Below are 27,157 nucleotides of genomic sequence, written 5' to 3' on the forward strand. Positions count from 1 at the left end.
CAAAAAGAGTTTTGTGAGCAGAGATTTGTGATTCATTTAAAATGCTTCTAAACTAAATCTACAGTTGAAAAATTTAATTCTGTATCGTTTTTGCATAGATCCTGCTGGTGTTCAGGAATATTTTTGTTGAGAAAAATTGATAATTAGAAAAGTGCCTTAGTGGTTATGATCTTCCGGATTTCTTGTGTTATTCTGATGTAAACAAACGGTTTGGTTGACGTTTCTTTTCGAACTCGCGTGGCGCACTCTACGTTGGTGCTGCATTAAAAAGGCCTATTGATTCAATAACTTGTTTTATAAAAATTGTCTTGCTCCATTATTATATTTCATGGTATTGCTTCACAATATTGCTGAATAAAGGTGAATACAGTTAGCATAATAGCAAATAATATATTATATTAACAATATGATCCACTCTTTCGCTTAGCTGGCGAACCGAATTTTTAGCGATGGAAGCACCTCTGTGGACAAAAAGCCCGTAAAAAAAAGAACCATAGAGGCACAATGAAATGTATTGTAACCATACAATATAATTTGTTGTATTTACTATAAATCATATTGTCTACAACGATAAAATAATCACAGCATGTATTATTTTCACAATAGAATCTATGGTAAATGGGGAAATCTACAATGGAACAAGGGGGTTGTTATGTATCTTAACCATAGGAAAAATCACTTTTTCCCGAACAAAGATGAGCCATTTACCATTAATTGTATTGTTGTTCAATTGTTGAAAATTCTTACTATATAGGACGTATTGTTAATCTATTGTAACAACAATATGTTAAAATTTCTTGTACAATAGACGTATAATAAGATTTATTTTTGGCAATAGATTTTGATGTAATTGTATTTTATGTTATGGTAATTGTAAGGTTATTTTTTTCCGGGAGGCTACCAATGTATTTGTTTATCGTCACGAGGGGTAATCCAAATGATTTTTTTTTTTAATATTTCAAATGAATGTATTTCAGCATTTTATTTTATGTGATGACAACAGTGACATGTCAGACAAATTTTAAAGTAATATTCACAATGTAATTAATGAAAATAATTTGACTCTTACTTTTGTAATAAGTGCTATATTCGCACCCCTCGATTGTAAGTGAATGATTGTTGCTAACCTTTTTCAACGCTAGATGGTGCGTGAAGCAATATTTTGTGGGTTGCCAATGTAACATTTGGAAAAGACATGAATGGATCATATTGTTAATATGATATATTTGATAATAGCTCTTTATCAACAACACTGGTTCAGTCTAGAGTCGGTGTATAATGAGTCACGCCAAGAGAAAAACAGTTGAACTCGCATCACGGTTTTGGGAAGATTCCCATTCTTTTCACTTGGCAACAGAGGACTTCTACAACAACTTCAAATGACTTCTAGCGAGAGAAAAAATATTGCGACTGTAGTAAATCATTATATCAGTGATTTTGTCAAATTATCTTAACAAAAAATAGTAGAAATTCTCATTACTAATCATTACCGAGCGTATCCCATGACAATTTAACGCTCACTGCGTGTTTATGCTCATTTCTTCGATTATATTTTATATTTTATTGCAATACCTTTCGTGGACCTTTCATAGCATCGTAATGTTTATTTACTTTGCACGATAGGTAGCCGGTTTGACAGTTCAATAGGTAGACTTGGCTTCACTCTTGGCGTGACTCATTATACACCGACTCTAGTTCAGGCCAACAACAAAACGAAATCAATCCCTTTTTTTTTTGGTCTACGACTAATTAATTTAAATCGTAATCCCGGAGAACTTTGAGATGTGGGCGTAATTGCTTTTGTAAACAAACACGTCAATAGCGAATAAAAGCTCAATCTCCCGAACAAACTATACCAATTGAGAGGAAATATTCATATACTTGATTGTGCTATTAGTTTTCGAGATTGAGCTTTTATTCGCGAGAAATCGGCAATTGACGTGTTTGGTTACAAAACGAATTACGCCCTAATCTCGAAGTTCTCTGGAATTATCGCCCACATCATTCACGACAACGAATTCATTGATCAAGTTTAAAAAACAACCCAGTGTTGGCAAATCAAAGTTGGCACTCGTGGAGAATAGAAGAACTATGAAAGTGATGATTATTTCAAAAATTTTCACGGGGAGGTATACGAGTGCAATGTTAAATTGTTTTTGTTTTTGCAAATGGAGCATTTCAGTGCTAACATTTGAAAACGGCACAAAAGCCATTTGTAAACAAATGGTTTGTGGGCCCTTTACTCACTACTTGAAGTACACCCACGCGACACAACAGCAACATCGGGTAGGGGAAATTTTCCCCTTCCTGACGATGCTGTTGGTTTGCGTGGGCGTTCTTCGGGTAGCGAGTAAAGGGCCCACAAACCATTTGTTTACAAATGGCTTTTGCGCCGTTTTCAAATGTTAGCACTGATTTTATCATGAAATCATCATCACTTTCATAGTTTTTCTATTCTCCACGAGTGCCAACTTTGATTTGCCAATCCTTCCTTAGAAATTGGAGAGGTGAAGAGGTAAAATTTATCTTTCCCATTCGTGGCACAGACCTAATTGGTCCATATTTATAAATTTATCTTATTTAAAACAACGATAAATGAATTTTTTTTCCAGTTCTCACAGGACCTTGAAAAAGCTAGAGTTGCGGTCGGGAGTTCTGATGGGTATTCAGTTGCATGCAAGCCTTTATTGATTATTGCGCTCTCATATGAAGTATTCTAGTACAGCAAAAAAAATATGATCGGGTAAGCTCTGTTACACAAGTCATATAAGTCAAATAAAAGCTTCTCGACATGCCTTATACAACACCAAGTAGTTCTATGTTGTGGTTGAATAAATTCTCCATATTTGTGTGAACAAAGCCTGAGCAGAAGTTGTTATTAAAAATAGTACAAGTATTATTAAGCATGCCGTTGAAGAAAACCGTCAAGAAGTCGTTTCTTTAATAGGCTTGAGCACATAACCGTTTCATGTTGTGTTTGTCCTATTGGATGCTAAATTCTTCTGTGTGCTGAAAATACCTTGAAATGTCTATACATGGCCGTGAGGATACAAAGAGAAAGTCGACGAAGAAAATCTGTCAATGTTACTTAGGACCTAATGCATTGCTCCGCTTGAAAATTTGTCAGCGACCCTGGCATCGAGTAGTGGTAATGTTATTCAATTGCATAGTAAATCTGGCAGCACTGCGTCGCGCTCTAAATTTTCGAAGATAAAAAAAAAATATATGAATGTGTTCGTGTCCTCTGATGTTATTTTTCTTCTCACCCTTGTCATTCAACAAGAAACGTCGACGACGCGCTCTTCTACTATCAGTGAGCTGATCTCACCACCCTTCTCATTCTGTTTTCAGTTCAGTCCAGTTTATTACCAGAGAGGGACACACACACTACACAAAGTACAGCTAGCTAACCAGCCATCATCGTTCGGCTCGACGTCGACTCTGCTTGCTCTGTGCTGAACTAAAGTTGGCTGGAAGAAGAGCTCTCATTTTTCTGCGTTCTGTCATCGCGTCGCGCTGGAACAAGAGGAAAAAAGTTACAGACGAACGAAAGATCTTTTTCCAAACGCGAGTTTTGTGCATAGTTTCAGTATTTTTCGCCCGCTACGCTAGGCTTGTGACCGTAGATCCGGAAACAAGAAAAATACGGATCCGCGATCAGTGCAGTCGGTGTCTGCTGTGTGGAGAATCCGCCCCAAGCCACTTGCGTGGGGCTGAAAGTTTCGAAGGGAAAATTTTCGCTGCGAAAGGTGTGTAACATTCGCCGGAAGTGGTGTCCTCGAAACGAAGTGCGATGTGCGGTGATCCGGGAGCCTTGAGCTCCAGTGATGCCGTCGGAGTGTTCTGGCTAAATCGAGGCCAACGCGAGAAGCTTCCAATAAGGATTGTGGGGGAGCTTTTTCGCACTAGAATCGAAGGAGGTGCCATTTTTGCTGCTTCTCGTAGCAGTCGCCGTCGTCGTCGTCGTCGTTGTCAGCCTCTTTTACACAAGGTGCGGAGTAAGAAAAAAGTGTTCGTGGTTTTTTTTTACGCTGTGAAACCGGAACCGGAAGAAAGATCTTTATCACAAAGTGAATGGGATTGCAAATGCAAGGTGTAATGCAAAATGCCTATCCGTTGTGCAAGGATTTTTTTTATCTGAAGCGGGGAAAAAAATGGAAAATCGATCCTGAAGAATATGAGCCTCCTTCTCTCCGCCTACCACCGGTGTGTAAAAAGTGATGCTCTTCGCGGTGTTCCAATTGGAAGGTTTTTAGCGGAAAATATGAATAATTTTCTCGTAGAAACATATGCAAACCAACTTGATTATTACTTACCATATTCTCCATAATGGTATAGCTGTTCCATATGATATGGGACTAATAAGATTATGGATTGAAGACTTTGTTTGAGAGATTTGTTTCATCGACGTAGTATACGGACTGGGATTTAGCATTCTGACAAGCATTTTATTTACTTGTACAATCTACAGCTTTGATCAAAACAAATACAGGTCGAACAGAATAATAAAAAGCGGTGTCTTTTGGCCACATGAACGGACCGATATGGTTTCCGAACTTCTTTAAAATCATTTCATAGATCATTGACTTAATATAAATTAATTTAAAAAAATATCCGGCCTACAACTTTTAGTCATTTCCATAAAACCATCCCAAAAACAACTCAACAAAAATTTGAACCCTTTTGACTGATGTTGTAACTACATCAATATCTTAAAAGATTGGTCATAAAGGCTGTATCAAGATCAAGCTTGATGAACATTTTAAACATATTGAGGGTATATCTGCCAAAGTAGAACTCAACGCGTATGAATTATAGTCGCTATATTCATAGTCTGGCGGATAGAATCTCGGGAACAAATTGAGCTGTCAAATAGCGGAACCAATCGAGCAAATCATGACCAACATCAGAATAGAGCACATCAGCTATTGTGAACAAAACTTCGGAAACCCTTTTCTCGTGGCTCGCCTACGCAAACTAACACAAACTATTTTTGGGTTGGGGAAAGTTTCCCCTATCCGATGATGACAGTAATTTGCGTTCGATTGGCGAGGAAAAAAATATCTACGTTTTGTTTATAAAAATTGATAGTACCTTTTCAATTGTTGGTGTACAGTATATTGAATTGGTTCCGCTTTTTGATAGATCGAAATATAGCGAGTATAGTATGAATAAATTTTCCATTGTTCATGACATGTTTAGGATCTTGCCAAATGTTGATCAGTTCCCCGGGGACACTCCGATTCCGAGCTATTAAGCACGGCCGAGTAATCAATGGGATCCTCGTTCGCAATATGACATCCACTGGTTATATTTTTGAAAATAGAATGTTTACCATTTTGGAATACCGTGGATTCCCAGTAATCTCACCCTTTTTCGATCTGATCACTTTGTAATTCGATTCCTGCTAATCTGTACGCTGTGCAAATCAATAATTGCTCAAACGTCATTCAGCACATGGAATGGAGTAAAGCGAAATGGATAAGCAATTCATCTCCGTATTAAGGTAGTGGAATTAAATGGAAATGGAGCCCTCTCTTTCTTTATATTGAACTGTTTTTAACCGTCTTAGTTTAATATCAGTTGAATGTTATAATATAGCAATGAAAATTAAATAAAAATGATAAGTTTAAATTTTATCAATTGTAGAAATATTTTCTTAAAAAAATATCTGGATCGTGTAATTTTTCTACACCCGAGAATTGGATTTCAGATATCAGATTGTTATTCCAATTTCTGAAAATTATCTAAGGTGGTCTGGATTATTTAAGCTCTTGTGAAAATTTTCCCCTACCTGCTAGTGGTGTTAGTAAGCGTGTACGAGCTACCAGCTACGCCAAATCGACGATCAAAAACATAGTTTACAAAAGCTGGTAATTCCCTTCGAAAAAGTAATCGAGATTTGTTGATCACATTGCCAAAATTCATGTGTGGAAAACATCCAAAAAATCTTTTAATTTTTCTTAGTATGACAAAACAGGTTTTCTCAGATGTAAACTAAAGAGCCTAAATTTATAAAGAGGCGACATGTCAAAATTGGAACAATCGATTGTCCGTCAGAGTCATAGGAAAAGTCATTCCAATCGAGCAGAAGACCTTTCAAATGGATAAGATGTCGTCTCTTTATAAATTCAGGCTCTTTAATGTAAACATGTGATCAGATTGAAGCGAAAATACTAAGGAATCGTTTAAATACATTCAGTGAAGTGTTTTGGTCAGAAAATACAGCGATTAATGTTTAAATTTTGGTTGCCGAATATAGTCAATGGGTAACGAAGTCATCATTTACCGAGATCGGGAGGAATTTCAGAATTTTGCAGCTATATTGATCAACATTTAATCTTCGGATATCAAAGTTTTTAATATCATTCGTTGATTTCAGATAATTTAATTGCTCAGCTAGTACTTGTTAGAACAAAACACTCTTAGGCATACTTCAATCCCACGTATAGGTCAATTTAATTAGTAATAACACAGCAATCAAATGACCAATTGTTTTTATCCAATAATTGGGTTCTTTAGGGATATTGAGGTAAATCAAGCGAACTATTCAAATCGACGTATCTGCTTTTGTAAGCAATCTCTTCAATCGACGATTTGTCTTAACTGCTAACTCACCCACGCAACAAACACCATCATCATGTAGCGGAATCTTTCGCCTACGAGCTGGAGTTGTTAGTTTCTGTGAGTGAGCTTGCAGTTGTTACAAATCGTCGATTGAAGTTATTGTTTACCAAATCAGATACGTCGATTTGAATAGCTACGCTTGAAATGTATATTCGTAATCTGCATTAACAATGGAATCGAAATCGAAAATTTTATAAACATTGGTGCACTGGAACTATTTTAAATAAATGCGATTACATCAACAAAAATTCTAATCATTGCGCCTCTCGATGGAACTCAGGGCTGGTAGCAGGTCACTTTTTAGTGACTTGGTCACTATTTTCAAGTCCGTCACTAAAAAATCACTTTTCTCATCAAAAAGTCACTAAAGTCACTATTCCTTAAAATTTAGTCACTAAAGTCACTTTTTACGACCAATGTTGAGAGTAAATTATTTGACTCTAAACACTCTGAGTATAGTCTGACAAGAAGAGTTGCGAACAAATGGAAACGTTTACTTTTCACGAAATCTAATATTTTATCTATTTTTATCTTGAAATTGTCATAGACCTATCATAAATTTTCAGAGATTTCTAAAAAAACTCTAGACTCAATATTCTGGCGGGTTTACATGGAGATCTTAAGTTATCCAAGCCTACACTGCCACAAAAAGTAACGTAAAATTCAACGGAATAGGCACGTACATGTTTTCCATCATACATTTCAGGTGAATATTACGTATTTTGGGGGAGAGATTACATTTGAGTGATTCACATAGAAATCAATTGATTTTCACGAAAATTTTATCGGACTTTCCGACAATCTTCAAATTGGCCTCACTTAAAAGCTACGGGAATTATCAAGTAGATGTTACTGGTTTTTGTAGCAATGATAAAGTGAATTGGTGATAGACTATAGACATATATTTTGATTTATTTGAGTCATTAAATTATTGCATTCTAGAACAATTGAAATTCATTCATTTTCTGCAATTTTATTTTTAATTTATAAATAAGTTTTAATTTAAAAAAAAAAATTATAAAACTTACGCTTGAAAACATGAAGTAGCCGATTACGACGAGAAAATTTTCGTATCATGAAATCACGGAAAACATAAGTGAATTTCACTTAGCCTTCACCAGCATGACATTACCTTTCTCGTTGGTACAATGTATAACAAGCACTTAACATTTGTTCAAAGGTCAGAAATTTGCATAAACTTTGACCCCCGGTAGCTTTAGTATCCGTCCAAACATTGAGAGAAAAAAATCATGTCACAGATCTTTGAGTTCCTTTAAAAGTCCATTAAATTTTATTGTATATTATCCATACAAATAATCCGATAATATAAAAACAAAAATTCCAAGTCCATGTCTTAGATTTTTTTTTAAACTCTAAAATGTATTCCTAAAACTCTATTTTTTCACGATCGAAATTTTAAGTCTATATGAGATTTTTTCTTAAACTGCGATCTAGAAAAGTTGTCCCAGAGTTATGATTCTTTTTCTATGGTTGAGGTTTTTTTTTTTTCCTCTGTTCGGGACATAAAACTACTGCGACCAGTAATTTGATCTTTTGTAGTATATCCCGTGTCCTTAGTTTAGTGCATGTCGTATTACTTCATCACTATTGAAAAATGATGAAGTATTCGGTTTTGATACAGTTGTCATTCTTGCCTTCATCGCAAGGAATCGATTCTAATTGAAAGGTTCCGCTATTTATACCCTTCGGAGTGTTGGAACACCCTCCAAAGGCGCGCTCCTTTGTCAGTCAACATTGGATTCCTTAGCAACAAAATTAAGGAATGACACCGATAGTGACCATGCATCAGAACCCTAGTCTTAACCACTTCAAACTAGGGAACAACGAATAGAAGATTAGGAATCACATAGATGAAGACTAACTAACTCATTTTTCCTTGTTTCAAGATCATCCTCGGTCCAGGCAACCCGAGGACTTATCACTATCAACAAGGCATAAAAAGTAACAAGGACTAAGATGTGTTCCTTTGATTACTGAAAAATCCTGTTCCCCTAGTTTGAAGTAGTCAAGACTAGGAATCGGTGGTAGATCTTACATCCCGTAACGTACCACGAAAAGGTGATCTACCCACGTTACGGGGCTGGTTGAGGTTTTACAGAACTTTCTACTCTTGGAAGGAATGGAGCAGAGTAAACAGATGACCAGTTCATTATAGCGACTACAAAGAAGAGAAGAATCTTTTATTAATATACTCATGGCTAACTTATATCTATGTACATTTAATTCTAGACAGCAGTTCTTCATGTTGCTAAATGCATCGCTTCATATATATCCTATATCTACAAAAATTGCTGTCTAAAATCGGTACTTTGAACGTTTTTCTCTGTGCCTCTATTTCGCGATCTAATAACAAATTCGTGATCTGCAATGTGAGGAAATGGAGGTTAAAATTGGAACGTGCTCTTGCTTATTCAATTCATATTTATGTTTCGATAGCAAATTTATGTGATCCTTATCATTTGTGATATTTTTAAAAAGCATGAAAAATGCCGGAACTACGAATGATTGGAACCATATCTTTCCGATCAATAAATGTCACTATTGGTCACTTTATTTTTATTTAAAAGTCACTATTTGGTCACTATTTTCGTAATTTTAATCACTAAAGTCACTACTATTACATCATATACCCACTACCAGCCTTGGGAACTTTGTATGGGAATGAGCTGTCAATTTGTTAGTTAAGTGTCAAAAAGCGAAGTTATAAATTCGTAGAAATGAAAGTCGATGGACGGTACTAATGGATATTTTTGGTCGCTATTGAAAATTTAGTCGATTGCTGAATTTATGTATGGGCCTAAATTAGGAACATGTAGGCCGACATTACCTACATTCCCCCTATTCTTCAAAATTAAAGAACGCCATTAACTCTCAACCTCGACGTCTGATACTGAAAAATGCTAAAATTATCGTAACTCCGTTATCTCTGAATATATTTTGTATATATCCATCTCAAAATAACCGCACACTCCTCTAATTTTGAAAATTGAATTGCGAAAAAAAAAATTATTCGGAAATATAAATATATTTTGAATTGAAATGGGCTAGTTAGGGTGATAATTTATGAAGTAATTATTGAATTGCTCATTTTTTTTTGTCTTCTATATCATTATTTCGTTTTCCATCAACGTAGAATAAACATATTCATTTAATGTTGATTCCTGATTTATCAATATAAAATCGCGTCAAACATACCTACGTTTAATTTTCTCTTTCAAAACCTATCATTGGAACACCGTGCGCCTGTCTAACTAGGTTTCTGAAGCAGAGCTGTGGAGAAGAACAAGCGAACTTTGTTTGGAAAAGTATGCAACCCGAATGTATAAATCCCGTGGAAGAGTGATAATTTGTTGGAAGTTATTCGTAAGAATCGACAGTAAAACGTTATATTCTACTACAAAACGACTAACTTCAGAGAGAGGTAGTTTTTTTTCGTCTGACGTGTGTATCCCATGGCTGTTGGGTGCGAGAAATCGATTGATTTTCGTGTGCTTTTTCTCGCCGCTTGATACGTTTTTTATACTTTTTGCATCTACCTACCCACCGTATTATACCATCATAGATAGAGCAGCGTTGCTGGGCTGACAACGAATAGCAATGTGATGAGAACGACGACAACGATGCGATGACGACGGCGACGATGAAGCATAGCCAAAAGGTACCTCTCTAGAAGAGTTCGTAGCCAACTGCAAGTGAATGTGTATGTGTGTGCGTTTGGTGTTGAATGCCTTTTTCTCCAAATCGGACGACGTTGTTTCGGGTGTTATTTTCTTCTTTTTGCGACGCGCTTTCCTTTCGCTCCATGCCGACAGGAGAAACACCATGAATATCGGCAATATCGCACACATTCCCTCATAAATGAATAGTAACTGCGTTCACAACTACCAGTGTGTGGTGGATTTTACAGTAGGGGTCGTATCGGTTGTGTTGTTGAAATAGATTGGAAATTAACCATTTAGTCAAGCTTCTGGATTCATGTTCCATCAGATGCCACTGCTGTTGTTTGTGGTGGCATCTATAGGAAATTACGCATAAACTGTTTCCGTTAATTTTTCACAGATGGCAGTGCAGTCAAAAGATCTATAAATCCTATTCATAGACGACACAATAGAGTACCTGACACTAATAAACATCTATATATGCATTTAGATTCACAAGTTCCTCTTTTTTCAGTGCGAAAAAATAAAAGGATTTCCCACCGTTTTTATTATTATTATTAGGCGCGGCTTAAAAAGTATCTTGTACCGAGAGTATGCAAAAAAATGAGGCACTTCGGATGTTAATCTAAATGCATAGAGAAGGGTACCAAAAACTGTTTCAGTGCCAGGTACTCTATTCTGAAGTCTATGAGAGGGAAATCACAAATCATGTGTCATCAAAATACATGGTACGAGGATAGATTAAGCTCGCGAGAGAGAATTTTCTGTCTCAAATTTGAATTTTTGGGCTGTCTAATAATAATTTCCAGGAAAAAAAAAATTAACGGGGATGTCCGTGAATGATTTCTTTAGTTTGTCGTTAACTTTGTATGATATGAATATGCGTCAAAAGCGTATTATTTCCACTTTTATAAATTCTATAATTATGGTGATTTTTACTTCTTATTACCAATGGAACAGCGCCCTCTGTGTGAAAAATAGCCTTAACTAAATGGTTCATTTTCTTAGCATATCTTTTTTGTTAGTATTTTAAAACGTGAAAATCGGGTGTACACAATATTCCTCGAAGATATTTATAAGTATAGACTTATTCTACTAGGCTTTCGTTTTGGTTGCAATAAACTACAAATTACCATCGTAGTACCCCTCGATCGTTTGTTGACTCCAGAAAAACGGAGTGCATCAGAAAAAAAGAAGCAAAACTATGCATTGGTGTGAGTGAAGACCGTCGGGAGTACCGCTGCACGAGTGGGAGAGAGCTCAGAGAAGAGGATTTTTGAATGGCTCTTCACATTCGCAGCTCAGTTCAGGATCGCATTCGCGTGTGAATAAAGAAGAAAAGGGAAAAAAATCGCATGTGTAAAAAAGAGATGGAAAATATGGTTGATTTTTCCGATCGTTATTTCGTGCTGGTGTGCGTGTGCCAACTTTCTCACTGTTCACCGCACCAATGAGGGGGTGTAGGTGGGACTGTCATCTGTGAGTTTTACTGATGTCGTCAGCCTGAAAGAAATTCGATTCGAACTTGTGATTACCGAGTCTTGCTCTTGAATTCTCAATCGGTCATCGGGGGAACAGTGTTGCTAGTTTTTTTCGAGTTGCTTCATTTTTATTCGCTGCGAAAAAATCGATGATGAAGAGTTTAAATAATTTATATCGAATTAATATCAATTTATTACCTATCAACTCTTCAAAGACTGCTTCCTTGAATACCTTATGTTGCAGTGCATGAGAATGGAATGAAAGCTTGAACATTTTAGGATGAGCAATATTTTACTTCCAACCCTGTTTCAATGTTCGAATATTTTCTAGTGAACGCTCCGTGGCGCTATCGTCGAATGCCGAGAAGAAAATAAACGCTTGTCAGTGAATCCGAAACCCCAATGATTAATCGAGTAAAATCAGTGTTTAGTGTAGAAATTTCTGTACGATTTACAAAATGAAACAATCCTCCTGATTACTGCTGTGCAGTTGTCTCATTCCGATTGTATATAGTATCGGTTTACCAGTATTTCCTCGCTTTCCCGCCGATAAACATCCGAGTTCGAAAAGTAGCGGAATGACAGCACTGACAGGTCGGCCACCGTTGACAAGCCCGTTCAGGCAGCGCAACTGCGTTCGAACAAAAATGGGCAGTGTCACTTCGACAGAAAATGGCGTCTGCCAACTTTTTGGAGGAAGCTCTTAAATCAGATGTCGATGAATCCGCGGTGAGTGCGATCGTCGGAACTCTAGAAAATCAGTTGGACCAATCCAGTACGACCCAGGTGCAACAAGTCGCGAAAAATTTCGAGTGCGGAAACGGTGGAAACAGTTTAAATAGTGCAATTGTGTCAAATGGAAGAACGACCCCCATTTATAGTGCAGTGCAACAGCAACAGCAGCAGCAGAAACACAGTAATCATGGTGTTACCAATGGTGAAATTGTATCCAATGTTATGAACAGCAACAGCACCAACAACAACAACAATAATAACAGTAAAACATTTATCATTGCCACTAGTGGCGGCCAGAACGTAATCAACAGTGCAAGTTCTGGCGGTGCTACGACTGTGGTTCTCGGGAAGAATATTACGGTTTCAAGCAGTACAGGAATTCAGCCGTCATCGACGCCTCCCGCGTTGGTGTCCTCATCATCCGGAATCAACATTATCAGCAATCAGATTGTTGTTTCTGCCGGTGGCCAGCATCCGCCACCGTTCCACGTTACAAACAGTATCAGTCACATCCACAACAACAACAACAACAATCTCCAGCACCAGTCGAACATGCCAAAGAATGAACCAGTAAAGTTGGTGTATCCTGCTCACGGTGGTGGCGGCGCCGGAACACCGAATGCCGGTACTCAGGCGGTGCTCAACATGAACAACAATCGAGTAACGCTCACCTCTACGGCACTGCCGAACGGGACCATCTCCCTGACGCAGGCCCCGCAGCTGATTCAAACCGGTGCGGGGACGGGGAAAACCACCATTCAGGCTACAACGGGCGGCCAGCCGGGTGGGCCTGGTCAGCAGCAAACGCTTATCATCAAGAATCAACAAACCGGTGCCGTGATGAACTCCGGTGCGCCCGGCATCGTCACGATGTCGAAACCGATGAACAATCAGGTAACCATTTTCAAAGTCAGGTTAGCCCCATGTATCCTTAATAAATGCACACCTTGATATTTGAACACCCCCTCCCCCTCCTTCCCTGTACACACTCTCACCTGGAGAAGGATTAATAATAATATTTTTTTTTGATTAAATACACTAAACAACACTTCACTTACAGCAACACAGAGCGTACGGAAGTTTTTGGTTCGCTTGCTGATAGAGATGGCTACTAAACAAAAATAGCTAGCATCGTGCAGCTTTCGTTGTATATAGTGTAATCTGCACCTATGATCTTGTTCTTAGCTTGGATACTTTTGGTAAAAGTGTGTTTTATAGTAGCATATGGTGAACGGCGTGGTTTACTGCAGGGGTTTTTTTTCGGTAAATTTATTTTACTGCGTTATGGTTAAGAAAAATTAGTTGCTCTGATGTATGCAGGATATATTTTTTTCCATCCCGTAGTGGTTGGTCTTCAATTCCTTTAATAGCTGAGAAGAAATTCAGGTCAATATATTAGGGCATTCCGGAGATATCGGGTTTTAATCTTCAAGCACTTCAAGTAAGGTGGGGCAAGATGGGTCAGCTGGTACATTTATTAATTTGTTTGTTTGGCAAAATCAACAGGTTCAATGCAACTTCAATGATGATTTGCTTTTTGAAGCCAGCATTGGGGCTACATTTAGCCTGTTGACGTTGACAATAAAATAAAAATCAAGTAGATGAATCATCTTGCCTCACCTTACCCTACATGTGAAAATCGAAACTCAACTGAACGTTTTCTGGGATTTGATTTTTTACGGTTGCAAATCAAAATTATCATGCAATTTTTGGAGTTGCTTTAAACTGATAATTTATTAGCTAGAGAATGATCTTTAAAAGAGGGTAGATAATTACCGTAGAATTCTGATCAGAATGATCATGACATTCTTGTTAAACCTAACAGAAAACACTTCTCGTAAAACCTTGAAATTCCCTTGAAACTATCCTGAGTATGCGAGTCCTTTGAAATTCTTATCAATTTTTTTTTTGGACTCTAGTTAAAACTCTCCCCAGAAATCCATCGGAAGTCTCTTCAGAAATCCCTTGAAATTCTCCTCAGAAATCCCTTAGAATTTTCTGATAAATTTACTAAGAATTATTTTAAATTTTCCACCATTTTTGCATACTCTTTGAATGCTCGTGAGAATTCTCACGGGCTTCTCATCAAAATGAACCTGCTGTTCTCCTATAGATCCCCATACAATTCCCATAAGAATATCCTTGATTTTTTTCTAAATGTTCTCCTTACAACTTCCTTTGAATTATTTTTAGAATAAGAGTGTTCAATTCAGAACTTAAATTTTCATGCTCCATAGAGATTCCTTTAAATTCATCTCAGTATTCATATCTCGACCAACAATTGAAAAGGGCCTTTATGCTTTTGCAAACATAATTGTGTAAGGCCTTTCCTCGCAAGTCGAAGGCCTCCCACACAAATCAGAAGTTTCCCCTACCCGATGATACTGTTGGTTTGCGTTGTAGAACTACGCTTTGCAACGAAAGGGCTTACACAGTTTTGTTTACAATAGCTAGTTGGCCCTTTTCAATTATTGATTGTAATTATTATGTTTGGAATTTCTGAATTATGTTGGAAGTCCATAGGTAGACTTCTTTGAAATATTCTTTAAATTGTTTAGCAGTTTTCTCTGTTTCAAATTGCTGAAAAATGTACAACAAAAAATGTATAAGTCTCAAAATTTCGAAAAAATAGAAAGTTTCTTAAATCCTATATTTAAAAAAAAATCGTTTAGGTACAGCCTACGGACTGTTAAAACGTTTTCTTGCTCCGAGATTTTCAACAATTTTGCCTAGATCTCATTTGAATAAAGTTCAAGATTTCTCAAACAATTTCTTAATTCAATCTCTCATTCTTCACAACGCAACATCTTCCGTTCAAAAACACCAACACCTCTACGAGCACAGTCCAGGTCTTGTGGCGTTAGAGGATGTAGATAGTCAACTTCGTGCGGCGGCAAATTTTATTCTTCCGGAGATCAAAGTAGGCATGATTCCCTGCCATAATGCGTCTTTGAATTTTTCTGCTGGTCTCATTCTCGGTGGTCACCAGTGAGCCCAAATACCCGAACTCGTCAACCATCTCGATTTCGTAACCGTCATTCTGAACCCCGGGTGAGAGGCTAACAATGTCTTCCCTAGAACCTCTTCCTCACATGTATTTCGTCTTCGATGCGTCCAATCCGCCTAGCTTCAGCCTTCAGTTTGACTCTGATGTACGTTCCCGCCATCGTTTCAAAGTTCCGTGCCATGATGTTGATGTCATCGGCGAAGCCAAGAAACTGGATGGAATTCCTGAAGATTGTGCCACTCGTGTCTATCCAGCTTTTCTGATCACACCTTCTAACGCGATGTTAAACCGTCTCGGTCTTCCTGCTGACGCTTCTTCCTTCGGAAAACCGAGTTTTGTCTCGTGCGGTGTTGCAGCATTCTCGCCCGTGCAGCATTCTTCTCCTCTACTAACAGTTTGAATTCGCCGTCAAACCAGTCATTTCTTCGGTCCGAGATTGCAGTACCTAGTGCCGATGCAGAAGTACTACCTATGGCGGAACAGATATCCCTCCAGCCATCTTCAAGAGAAGCTGTGTCAAGCTGCTCTTCCGTGGGTAATGCAACTTCCAGCTGCTGCGCGTAGTCCTGGGCAACTCCGGCATCCCGTAGTTGCTCAATGTTGGGTCGCGGCGTTCGACTTCGACGTGTGTTATGCACCGTCGAGAGTTTTGAGCGCATGCATACTGCAACTAGGTAGTGGTCCGATTCTATGTTCGCACTGCGGTACGTGCGGACGTTGATAATGTCGGAGAAGAATGTCCCGTCGATTAGAACGTGATCGATTTGGTTTTATGTGTGTTGGTCAGGTGATCTCGAGGTGGATTTGTGGATATCCTTGTGGGGGAAAAAGGTACTTCGAACTACCATTCCTCGAGAGGCTGCAAAGTTAACGCATCGTTGGCCGTTGTCGTTCGATACGGCATGCAGGCTGTTTGGCCCGATTGCCGGTCTATACATTGCCTCCCGTCCTACCTGAGCGTTCATGTCGCCGATGACGATTTTGACGTCCCGTTGCGAACAGCCGTCGTACACCTGCTCCAGCTGCGCATAGAACGCTTCTTTCTCGTCGTCGGGTCTCCCTCACGCATTGGCGCATCTTACCCAGCACTACAAAGCCGGTTCCCAGCTCGTTGGTGGTGCCACAGCTCTGGTAGAAAGTAGCCGCTCGATGCCCGCTTTTCCATACCTTTTGTCCCGTCCAGCAAAGTTCCTGCAGTGCTACGACTTCGAAGTTGCGTGGTTGAAGTTCGTCATAGATTAACCTATCGCAACCCGGGAAGCCGAGCGATTTGCAGTTCCATGTTCCGAGTTTCCAATCGTAGTCCTTATTTCGTCGCGTAGGTCTGTGCCGATTGTTCCGATCCGTATTTCTTTCTTCGGTATTTGCAACTTTATGTTTTTTTCCAGGGCGGCTTGTTGGCTGTCTCGCCAAGGGACATCTTGCATAGCTCTGTTTAGAGTCCCATCAGCCGCTCCTAACATGGAGAACGTTTTGAGCCACACCTCTATGGTGAACAGACGCTCGGGTTTGGTGAAGCATTTCCTCTATCACCGTACTAGGGCTACCGTGCCAGTGTTCGCGTCGCACCTCTTCACTTTGCTATTGCCGGACTGGCAACATTGCCCAGGCTACGCCACCCAGCTGTGTCCATGTTTTAGCTGGTAGTCTTTTGTTATCATATAACTCGGGGAGGCGTGAAGGAGGAACTTGTGAGCACCAGAGCTAGGTATTCCGTTCCTTCCAGGTTGTCAACTCACCATTTTGTAGCCCACTTGTTTAAATCCGGGTACTTTGTATAAATAAGACCCTATTTCCTCTAGGTTCTAACATAGACCTTATCAAAATATTGTTACACGGCAAAGTTCGAATGGTAAGAAACGTCATTTGAAACTGCCCGAATTATGTGATCCATTGAATCGTGTAATAGAACAGAGCATTGTGACTGAAAAGTTTCACTGCATTTTAACTAAAGGATTTAGAAAAAGGTCTTCAAGTATGGTTCCTAAAGACTTCTTTCTAAATTCAAAAAGGCTATGAAAGAACTAAGCGGCGCCGGTGGTGTAGTGGTAAGCGTGATTACCTCTCACCCAGCAGGCCTGGGTTCAATCCCAGTCTGAGGCATAACATCTCTGATCACGTCTTCCTTCGGAAGGGAAGTAAAGCCGTTGGTTCCCGGTTCATAAGTTGATGCATCGACATGTAGGGTCCAGGTGGGGGAGCTGCCTCCCTGGCGTCGGTAGCATTGGTGCTTAGCACGGAAAACAAGATCGACGGAAAACAAATCAAGGAAAAAAATATTAAAGAACGTTACAAAAAATATCTCCCACTTCCTTATTTGAAAACTGAAATGACTCACGCTTCATTGTCGTCAGAACATTAATCATCTGAAAAATTAAATATAATGCTAATGACGGCATCTTCAATTTCTTCAAATATCCGGAATAAATTGTGATTAGGGCGAAACTAGCAAATTTATACAAATTGAGATTTTTCAGCAATCAGATAGAGGTGGTACAGATCTACTAACAAATACCCACAAACCGTTTTTTAAATGTTCCACTATCGAAAAATCTGTGCAATGCGAAAGGCGAAACAAAATTTATTTCTACACAAACTTAAAAATGGATTACGCTTTTTCCATTATTTACGATAATACAGGGCGTAATTTTGAAACATTTCAATGAACGGGCGAAACCAATGTTGTTCGCCAACAAAAGCGTAAATAGTAAAAGGCTCATTTTTCACTAACACGTAAATACGTCGAAAAGTTACACACATTTTCAGAGTTGGTTGGAAATGCTATCGAACATGAAGCTTTTTAGTGTGATACAATAGTTGGGTAAAGAAGAATTGCATTATAACACACCATCGACTGGAAATGCTTTAGGTAGTGATGAAACGTCGCTAGAATTATTCCACAGCCGCAGACAGTATTTGAGCAAAGTCAAGCGCACACTTTTTGCCTGTATATTTGAAGACATACTTCAAATCTCCGCGTACATCGTACACCGTACATCGTACGGGTTAAGCAAAGAGTTTGCGTTTGACTTGCACTGTCGCATTTATAGCCCTTCGCAGGGCTGGTAGCGAGTCCCTTTTTAGTGACTTGGTCACTTTTTTCAAGCTAGTCACTAAAAAGTCTCTTTTTTTTAGACCAAGTCACTAAAGTCACTTTTTGTAATAAGTCACTATTTTAAACTTTTTTAAACGTGAATTTATTTCAAGATTGATCTTTATTCTGAATAGGCCTACATTTTGTTCTATTTTATGAACAATTCGAAGTTGAAGATCTTGTATGTATATATATATATATATATATATACATATATACATTTATAAGAGTTTTTTTTACGTTTAATCGTTCTTCTCTATCTACAGGGTGTCTACTCATTTGACTAAATAAAGTTCCCTGAGTTTTCCAGGTTTTTTCATACCTTTGGCGGATAATTTCTAGGTTTACAATAAGAATGCTAGTTTTAAAGAACCAGCTTTACTATCAAATCCATTAAATGTTGAAGTTGAACACATACTTCATTTTGGTAAGTCGTAAGTCTAAGATAACAAAATTGTTAATGTCTTGATGTTTCGTACTAACAAAATTGTGGAAACTTTAATGAAGTTCTATTGATCTCGAAAAAGCTAGATCTTGAGATCTTTGGAGAATTCCAGAGACATTAAGGGGAAGTCCCCGAAACTTTAGCCCAGACTATTGAATTGGCTTAAAAATCTTTAAGCGTGAGTTTAGACGAATTCACGATAGTTCCATGATGTGCTAAAATAAAATCGAGAACCCTTAAGATGTTCCGAAAGATTCAGTACAGAGACGCCTCAGAAAAATTATGAAAACTTCATAAATATTTCAGGAACTTCACAGAAATCCAGAGAACTCCAGGGATGTTTAAAGGTGAATTCCATTAATTTTAAAGCAGAACCGAGATCTTCATAAGGGTTGAGAGTTTTAGGGAAGCTCCGAGAACATCAAGACAGATCAGATAATTAAAGGACAGTTTAAAAATTGCAAGGAAATTTCAGAAACCGGAATTTCCGAAAACTTCGGATTTCTCAGAGAAAATTTCTGGAACGCAATAAAAATTATAGGAACATCCGGAAAATGTGAGAGTATTTCAAGGAAGTTATATCAAGATTTAAAAAAATTCGAAAATTTTGCTAAGTTGATTAGAGAACATCAACGAAGTTCCATTCCATTAAATTCCATTCCATTCTTTTAGCAAGCACCGATATTCTCAAGAAATTCCAGAGAATTTCTAAGAAATTTAGATATTTTTAGATTGTTTCATTATATTCAGTGAAGTTCCGAGTACTTCGAGGACGATCAGATAACATCAGAAAAATCACATTAACTTAAGAAAATTTGCAGCAACTTACAAGGAGTTCCTTAGAATTATGGGATATTCCGTGGATTCTATGATTGATTCAAAAACTTTAGAAGCTTCAGGGAATTAAAAATATATATCAGAAAATTTACCGGAATATTTGATCAATTTAGAGAAATTAAGGGAAGCATAAAAAACTTCTGGGATGTCCAGGCTTTCCAGGGAAAATTAGTGATTTAAGACAAAGTTCCGTGAGCGTTTATAAACTTTATAAAACTTAAGGAAAATTGTAGAACTAAAAGGCAATTAAATCAATTCCAGTAAAATTGTGGGTTCTTCAAAAAAAAAATACTATGATATTCAGGGCAGTCTACAGAGTTTTTAAAGGATATTGAGAAATATTTTGGGCAGTTTTAAACACATCAGGAAACTCTAGACTATTGAAGAAGTTATGAATTAATTTCCATAATATGAACTTAAGACAAATTTTGAGAACTTCAGTGAAAATCATAGAACTATGTTGATTATTAAGCTGCGGAAGCTTAGAGAAGTTCCCGAAATTTCAGAATATCTTCGAAAACTTAACAGAATGACAGAGATCGTCAGAAACATTTCGAAAACTTCATAAGGGAAGTTCCGAGAAGTTCAGGAACTTTTATGGACATTTCGGGAGCATCTCAAATAAGTTTAGTAAAGCTCCAAAAACAAAGGGAACTTAAAGGGAGTTCAGTTTCATTAGTTTCACTAAATTAGCGGGAAATTTCCAGAAGTTCCCAGATTTTCAGATGTTAAGAAAATTATTGAGGTTTTCACATAAGTCCAGAAGTTCACGCAAGCTTAAAAATTTTCAGAACAGTTCAATTAAATTCATGGTAGTACAACAAGCTTCATGAGAACTGCAAACACTTAAGAGAAGTTTTGAAAACTTCGAGAAAGATATTGATCTCGCTAATAAAGCTCTAAACAAACAACAAACTTCAAGAAAGAATAGATATCCTCAGAGCAGAGATATTTCAGAGCAGGAAAATTACATAAATTTTAAAAAAGTTTCGAGAAATTCAGTGAAATTTTAACACTTTTGAGAAGATTCATGATCGTTAGGAAAATTGTGGAAACTTTAGGAAGTCCGAAAAAGTTTAGAGAAGTTGAAAAAATGATGAGAAATATTGCGAGCATCGGGCTAGTTCCTCAAACTACAAAAGAACTTCAAGACAATTTAATTAACTTCAGGAATATTTTGGGAACTTTCACGTAGTTCTGAATACCTCAGAATAGTCCATTCTATATTTAACGGAGATTTCTCATGAAAATTTGCTTGGAGGTTACTTTCTTAGGCTTAGGCTTCACCTGAAGTCTAAAATTCCTCAGAACTACCGTGGAAGTAGATTGCAGTTGATGTTTTTCTCATCGATGTTTTACCCAGAACTTTCGTAGAATGAGTTCCTTAGAAATTATAATAAAATTCCATGAGCCTTTAAACCGTGCAAGGAATTTGACTCCAGATTCTTGAAAATGTTTTGAAGTATTATAACTTTTCAGTTAAGAATTTATAAAATTTGTGGGAAATATGCATATTTTAGAACCTTGAATTTTAAAAATGTATTTGTTACTGAAGATAAATCCATTTTGGATCTATAAAGTTCAATGTGTGAATGAAAATAACTAGGAATATTAAATGTTTTTATTTTAAAATGTATTCTTAGTGAGAAATTTTTTAAATTTTCTGAATAATGATAAGACTCCCTGAGACTTCCAGGTATTTTCAGGAGAAATAAAACTCCCTGAGAATTCCCGGTTTTTCGACAAATTTTCTACCCTTAGGTCACTTTTTAGTCACTTTTTTACAACTATAAGTCACTATTTGGTCACTTATTTCTTCAGCATGGTCACTAAAATCACTATTTTTGACAGCATTGATCGCTACCAGCCCTGCCTTCGCTCATTTTCAACTTCTATTAAATTTTCATACTGCCGTTCTCTAACGGAACTATCTACCTACCCTCTTCTAAGACCATTCTCTAGCTAATAAATTATCACACTAAAAAGCTTCATGTTAGCATTTCCAACCAACGGCGTATTATTGTTGTTATACATGATTGAGGCGATTTAATGTGGGGCGTATTCTTAACGATATTATAAAAATGACGAGTTTTAAAGAGAAAATGAACAAAACGCCCAACACAAATAAAAATTGATCAATTTTAAGATCATAAATTTATTTACATTGGAAAAAGTTTGGTTAAACCTAAACCTTCAATTAAAAATTATTTACAAATTTGTTCGGTGTTTCTTTATTTTGTTTACATTTTGCTAGTTTCGCCCTAATCACAACTTGCACCGGATATTCTTTAAAGCTTTTGTTTTTTATTCCATTCACAAAAAAAAACAAATCTACACGGCCAATGTGATCAACCCAAATTTGAGTTCAGTTTACTCATAAATCGCAAAAAGTGCAGGAACTCAGCGAATTTGTAAAAAGTAAAGTTTAGATTCTCTCAGTCTATTGGTACTGCTCCTAGACTGAGTAAAATTTTCGTAAATTTTCTTCATTTTCCGGCAGATTTTTGAGGTTTTCAACAGGAAAACATAAGGCAAATTTACTCATCGCTGAGTTCCTGCACTTTTTGCGATTTATGAGTAAACTGATCTCAAATTTGGGTTGATCTCATTGGCCGTGTAACAGAGGTGAAGACTCGTCCTCAAATGTTACAATATCAGAGCCACGTCCCATCGACAGCGAGGAAAACCGATGACGCCAACAGTCGTGACCGATATAACCTGTTGCTTTCGCTGCGACCGGCCTTCGGTCGTGGTTTTCCATTCCTCACGCAGTGGGTTTCACCTATATAAACGCCGTCTAGTGGCTGTCTGAGACTGCTGTGCGGTGAATGATTATTTTGGCACTGCGCCAACGCAGAATCCATCTCTCCTTTCTACTTCATTTCTCCACCACCGGAGCGGAATTGATTGAAACAACAGGCTGTTGTTGTCAATTGGAACACGTGATAATTGAATTCCAAATCGTTGACAACGATTTCATCCTGTCGAAGACTTTCTCCATTGGTAGAGTCTACTAGTTTTGAAAAATCAGCTGGTTATCTGTCTTTGCTCACTTACCTCATTCGTCATTCGAGTCTGTCGGCGCGAGCACGAGTGCGCCAAACCAATATCAACCATGTGCATGGATAATTCTACCGCAAACATAACAACACGATGCTTGGAACAGTCCAAAACATCCAAACAAAACCACATGTTCTTATAGCAACTCCGATGATACTGACCGCGAAGTATCGACGGCATAAAAACCGGTAACTTTTTTTTCAGTTCAGGCAGGCATTCGCGGGAGAGAGTGCCAAGTCCCATTCATCCCTACATGCAAATATGTATACTTTCATATAACTAATGGAATGGAATGGAACATGCAATAGGAGTTTGACGAAAAAAAATCTGGAGGTCATTGACTTCGCCGTCTCCGTACCTGTAGGAAGATCACACGTTCTTTCGTATTCGTGTTGCAGTATTGGCTCTCTTTTTTCTGTGGCCTCTGTTTTGACAATTCGACGTATGGTGAATATACCGAGATTGTGCTTTTCTTGCGTTCGCCTTTCATTCCAGATTCATGCGTCGCACAGTGGGGATCATATGAACAAGGAAGGAAGTGGATAAAATCGATTCCGCTTGGGAACACTACGATGAGTACGTGTTTGGCGCTTATTTTGCCCGGAACTCCCGTCTCATATATTGAAGGATTTAGTTTAAACTCGAAAAAACTGATTTCATTAGATTGATATCTTTTTCCAATATTTTTGGCAAATCAATACGTTCCAGTAAAAACTTTCTTTTTGTGTCGCTGAGCTTCCCGTTAAAGTGAATCGCTGTGGATACCTTATTTCTGATTAATCTCGTTATCATCTCGAGAGCACAAATATCAACTCTCACAAAAAATACAACAATGTATAATAATGAGAGAGAGAAGGATTAGTATTTTCCATTTAATTCCACTACTTTATTTGCTTATCCTTGACAGATACGCGTATTTCGTCTACAATGTGCAGACTTCTTCAGTGTCTTGTACTAATACTCGACTAGTACAAGACACTGAAGAAGTCTGCACATTGTAGACGAAATACGCGTATCTGTCAAGGATAAGCAAATAAAGTAGTGGAATTAAATGGAAAATACTAATCCTTCTCTCTCTCATTATACAGGTATTCCACTAAGACGCCCACATTCATCAGGATTCAGGATACAACAATGTAACTTGAACTCCAGTGCAGGAAACAGGGAGTTCTAATTTCATGAACGATGTCGTAACATAGTACGAGATTTGAGCTTTAGAAAACGTTAAGTGATATTTATTTATTTATTTTAATTTATTTGTCGTCAATCAGTGTAGACCGTTTTACAATAGTTGCCCAAAGGGCTATTTTTTACAATTTTGTCTTTGTTATATATAATCAAATTAAAAAAAAAAATACTACTTCTAGCTGACGTTACGCGATATATGGCATATCTAGTATCATGATGGTCATTTTTGGACTCTTCTAGGAATCACCTTAAGAAAACATATACACTGATGCCTATTTTACTGTTGTTTTACGCCTTCTTTTTACACGATTTTCACGAAATAAATAACGCGGTACGTTTTCAACAATTTCTTGAAACCTATAAAACTTATCGAAATAATTTAAATTAGACTATCCGTTTTGGTAAAATTTCTGAAATCGTTGTGTATTTTTACCATAATGTGTATGGTATCATAATCCAGACATTTAAAAGTATATTAGCTTGTCTCTCGTTTAAAAAATACCTAAGTATATTTTATGAATATTATATTTAGGATTTAAGAGGCAGACAATTTTAATCTGTTTTGTTTTTATAATCCCCACTGTGCGTCGCACGGAGGGGTATTTGTTCTACGCTAGCTGGTCAAAAATCTATTTCTCAAAATATGCCAAAACAGATTCTGAATGCATGCATTGTATACTTCAGAGATATGGTAACAATGTCCTGTACTCATTATTTCTTTTTCTAAACTGACCGCGTTGTGCCATCAGTTCAAACTTGCCTTGTGTTGGTTTGTTAGAAAAAAATCGTACCGCAGTGCCTTTGTTTTCGTGTCTCTACTTCAGTGGCGTCGCGTCCACATGTGCAACCTGTGCACAACACAGGTGTAAAAAATTAAAAAAAAATGCGTTTAGATTAGATTTTTATAGATTTTATGCCCACATTATAGCTGTACTTCTTTACTCCAGACCACAAGTGACCATGAATACACCATTTTATAGTGTGGCTCAATTGAATCTTCGACCTTGGTTTGCTTCAAAAAGGCTTAAATTCAGTTCGTTAAAATGTGCACCTAAAGCGAGCTTTTTTGGGTGGCGGGTGGCAAGTTAGTGAATGGTCAAATGTCTGATATAAGCCAAGCAGACCTTCTATCACCTTTTGAAACATACCACAAATTGTCCACAATACATGGCAGTTTGCACCACTAGTTGTAATTCAGGCATAACATTTGATAACGGCACAAAAGCATTTGTAAACAAACTTTCTAAGGCCCTTTACACGCGAACCAAAATACGCCCACGCAAACCAACAACATCATCGGATAAAGGGTGTCCACGATGAAATTGCCACACACAAAATTGATTCGCAAAATTCGAGTTTTCATCCGATTGCCATCAAATTTTCAGGGATTGAGAAATAACTATTAAACTTCATTTTACCATTTTACTCGTATTTTATTTACAGTCCATACGCAAATGCCCGCACCTTGGCCTTAACCCCGGCCATAAGATTCTGCACAACCTGTGAATCAACCGTTTTTTGCATGTAAACCCATACTTTCTTCAGTTCCTCGACTGTCTTCACTACCTTAGGTCGTTTAAGAAGGTGCTGCTTCATAATCGCCCAGTACTTCTCGATGGGGCGGAGCTCCGGAGTGTTGGGAGGGTTGAACATTTTCGGCACGAAATTGACCTTATTGTCCGCATACCACTTCAGCACGTCCTTGGAGTAGTGGCATGAGGCCAAATCCGGCCAGAAGATTGTTGGGACGTTGTGGGCCTTCAGGAGAGGAAGCAGTCGCTTCTGGAGGCACTCTTTTATGTACACCTGTCCGTTCATCGTGTCCTGGGTCACTCCGTCACTCCGCTTCCCGCACGTGCAGATGGCTTGCCAAACCAGGAATTTCTTCGCAAATTTGGACATCTTCTGAGTGCGGACATGCTCCGGAACGCTGAACTTATCCTTGGTCGTGAAAAACAGGTTGCCGGGGATCTGTTTGAAGTCGGCCTTCACATATGTTTCGTCGTCCATGATGCAGCATTCAACTTTCGTCAGCATGTTGAGGTACAACTTCCTGGCACGGGTTTTGGCGGACTTGTTCTGCTTCTCGTCGCGATTAGGGGCCTTTTGTACCTTGAACGTTCGAAGCCCAGCCTTAGTTTTGGCCTTCTGGACAAAACTTCGGCTTAGGTGCAGCTTCTTAGCCACATCCCTAACGGAGGCGTTCGGATTTCGGTTGAAGGCCCCAACTACGCGGTTGTGATTTTTGGTGTTGTACGGAATACTTTTTCCTTCACTTCTGGGCTTCCGATCGGTGGTCAACCGTTCCTCGAACCGCTTAATCACTCGCGACACCGTGTAATTCGCGATTCCCAACGTTTTAGCGATGGAACGATGCGAGAGATCCTTGTTCTCGTGATGAATGCGCAAGATTTTATCACGCACGAGCTGTTCTTTCGACTCCATTTCCGCGAGTTTTGATCACAGGACTTTAAAACTTGCAGGATGTAAATAATGCACTATGAACTAAATGCACCCAGATTTTCATTACATTCTACCCAACGGTTAAAAAGTTAGAGCAATTTCATAGTGTGGCAATTTCATCGTGGACACCCTTTAGGGGCAACTATCACCTTTCCGAAAGTGGTATTGGTTTGCGTGGGCGTACTTTGGTTCGCGTGTAAAGGGCCTTAGAAAGTTTGTTTACAAATGCTTTTGTGCCGTTATCAAATGTTATGCCTGAATTGAAACATTCAGCAGTCACGCGTCAAACGACAGCAACACGGAAACAGCAGTCTGGTACACTTTGGACGTGTATCATACTTGAAGACCGGTATGAATGTGTGAGTTTAAATTAGAAGAACATTTGTGATGTATGAGTGCCTAAAGCGTGCATTTCTCGCTGTGCACTTAGATATCTGATTGCAGGCAAAGAGAGTGATGGAGAAAGAGAGCAAAACCTCGCTCTCATTCTCTTGTCAGTTGTAAATCTCTCAATCAAATCTCTTCGATGGTTTCGCCGGT

The 27,157-nt window shown here is 38.1% G+C and overlaps 1 protein-coding gene across 6 annotated transcripts in view; it reads left to right on the top strand.

Moving 5' to 3' along the window:
* Positions 1-3,445: 3,445 nt before the first annotated feature.
* The window catches only part of Taf4 (TBP-associated factor 4), a 52,624-nt gene continuing 28,912 nt past the window's right edge, over positions 3,446-27,157 (top strand). For all 6 annotated transcript variants that reach the window (XM_065231378.1, XM_065231379.1, XM_065231384.1 and 3 more), the window contains exons 1-2: positions 3,446-3,749; positions 12,120-13,417. In XM_065231378.1, the coding sequence (XP_065087450.1) occupies positions 12,461-13,417 (957 nt within the window). In that variant the 5' untranslated portion in view covers positions 3,446-3,749; positions 12,120-12,460. The remainder of the gene's footprint in view (positions 3,750-12,119; positions 13,418-27,157) is intronic.

This window comes from Ochlerotatus camptorhynchus, unplaced genomic scaffold, assembly GCF_037179485.1.
Source record: "Ochlerotatus camptorhynchus isolate MF236.1 unplaced genomic scaffold, CSIRO-AGI_Acam_v1.1 ptg000353l, whole genome shotgun sequence".
NCBI lineage: Eukaryota > Metazoa > Arthropoda > Insecta > Diptera > Culicidae > Ochlerotatus > Ochlerotatus camptorhynchus.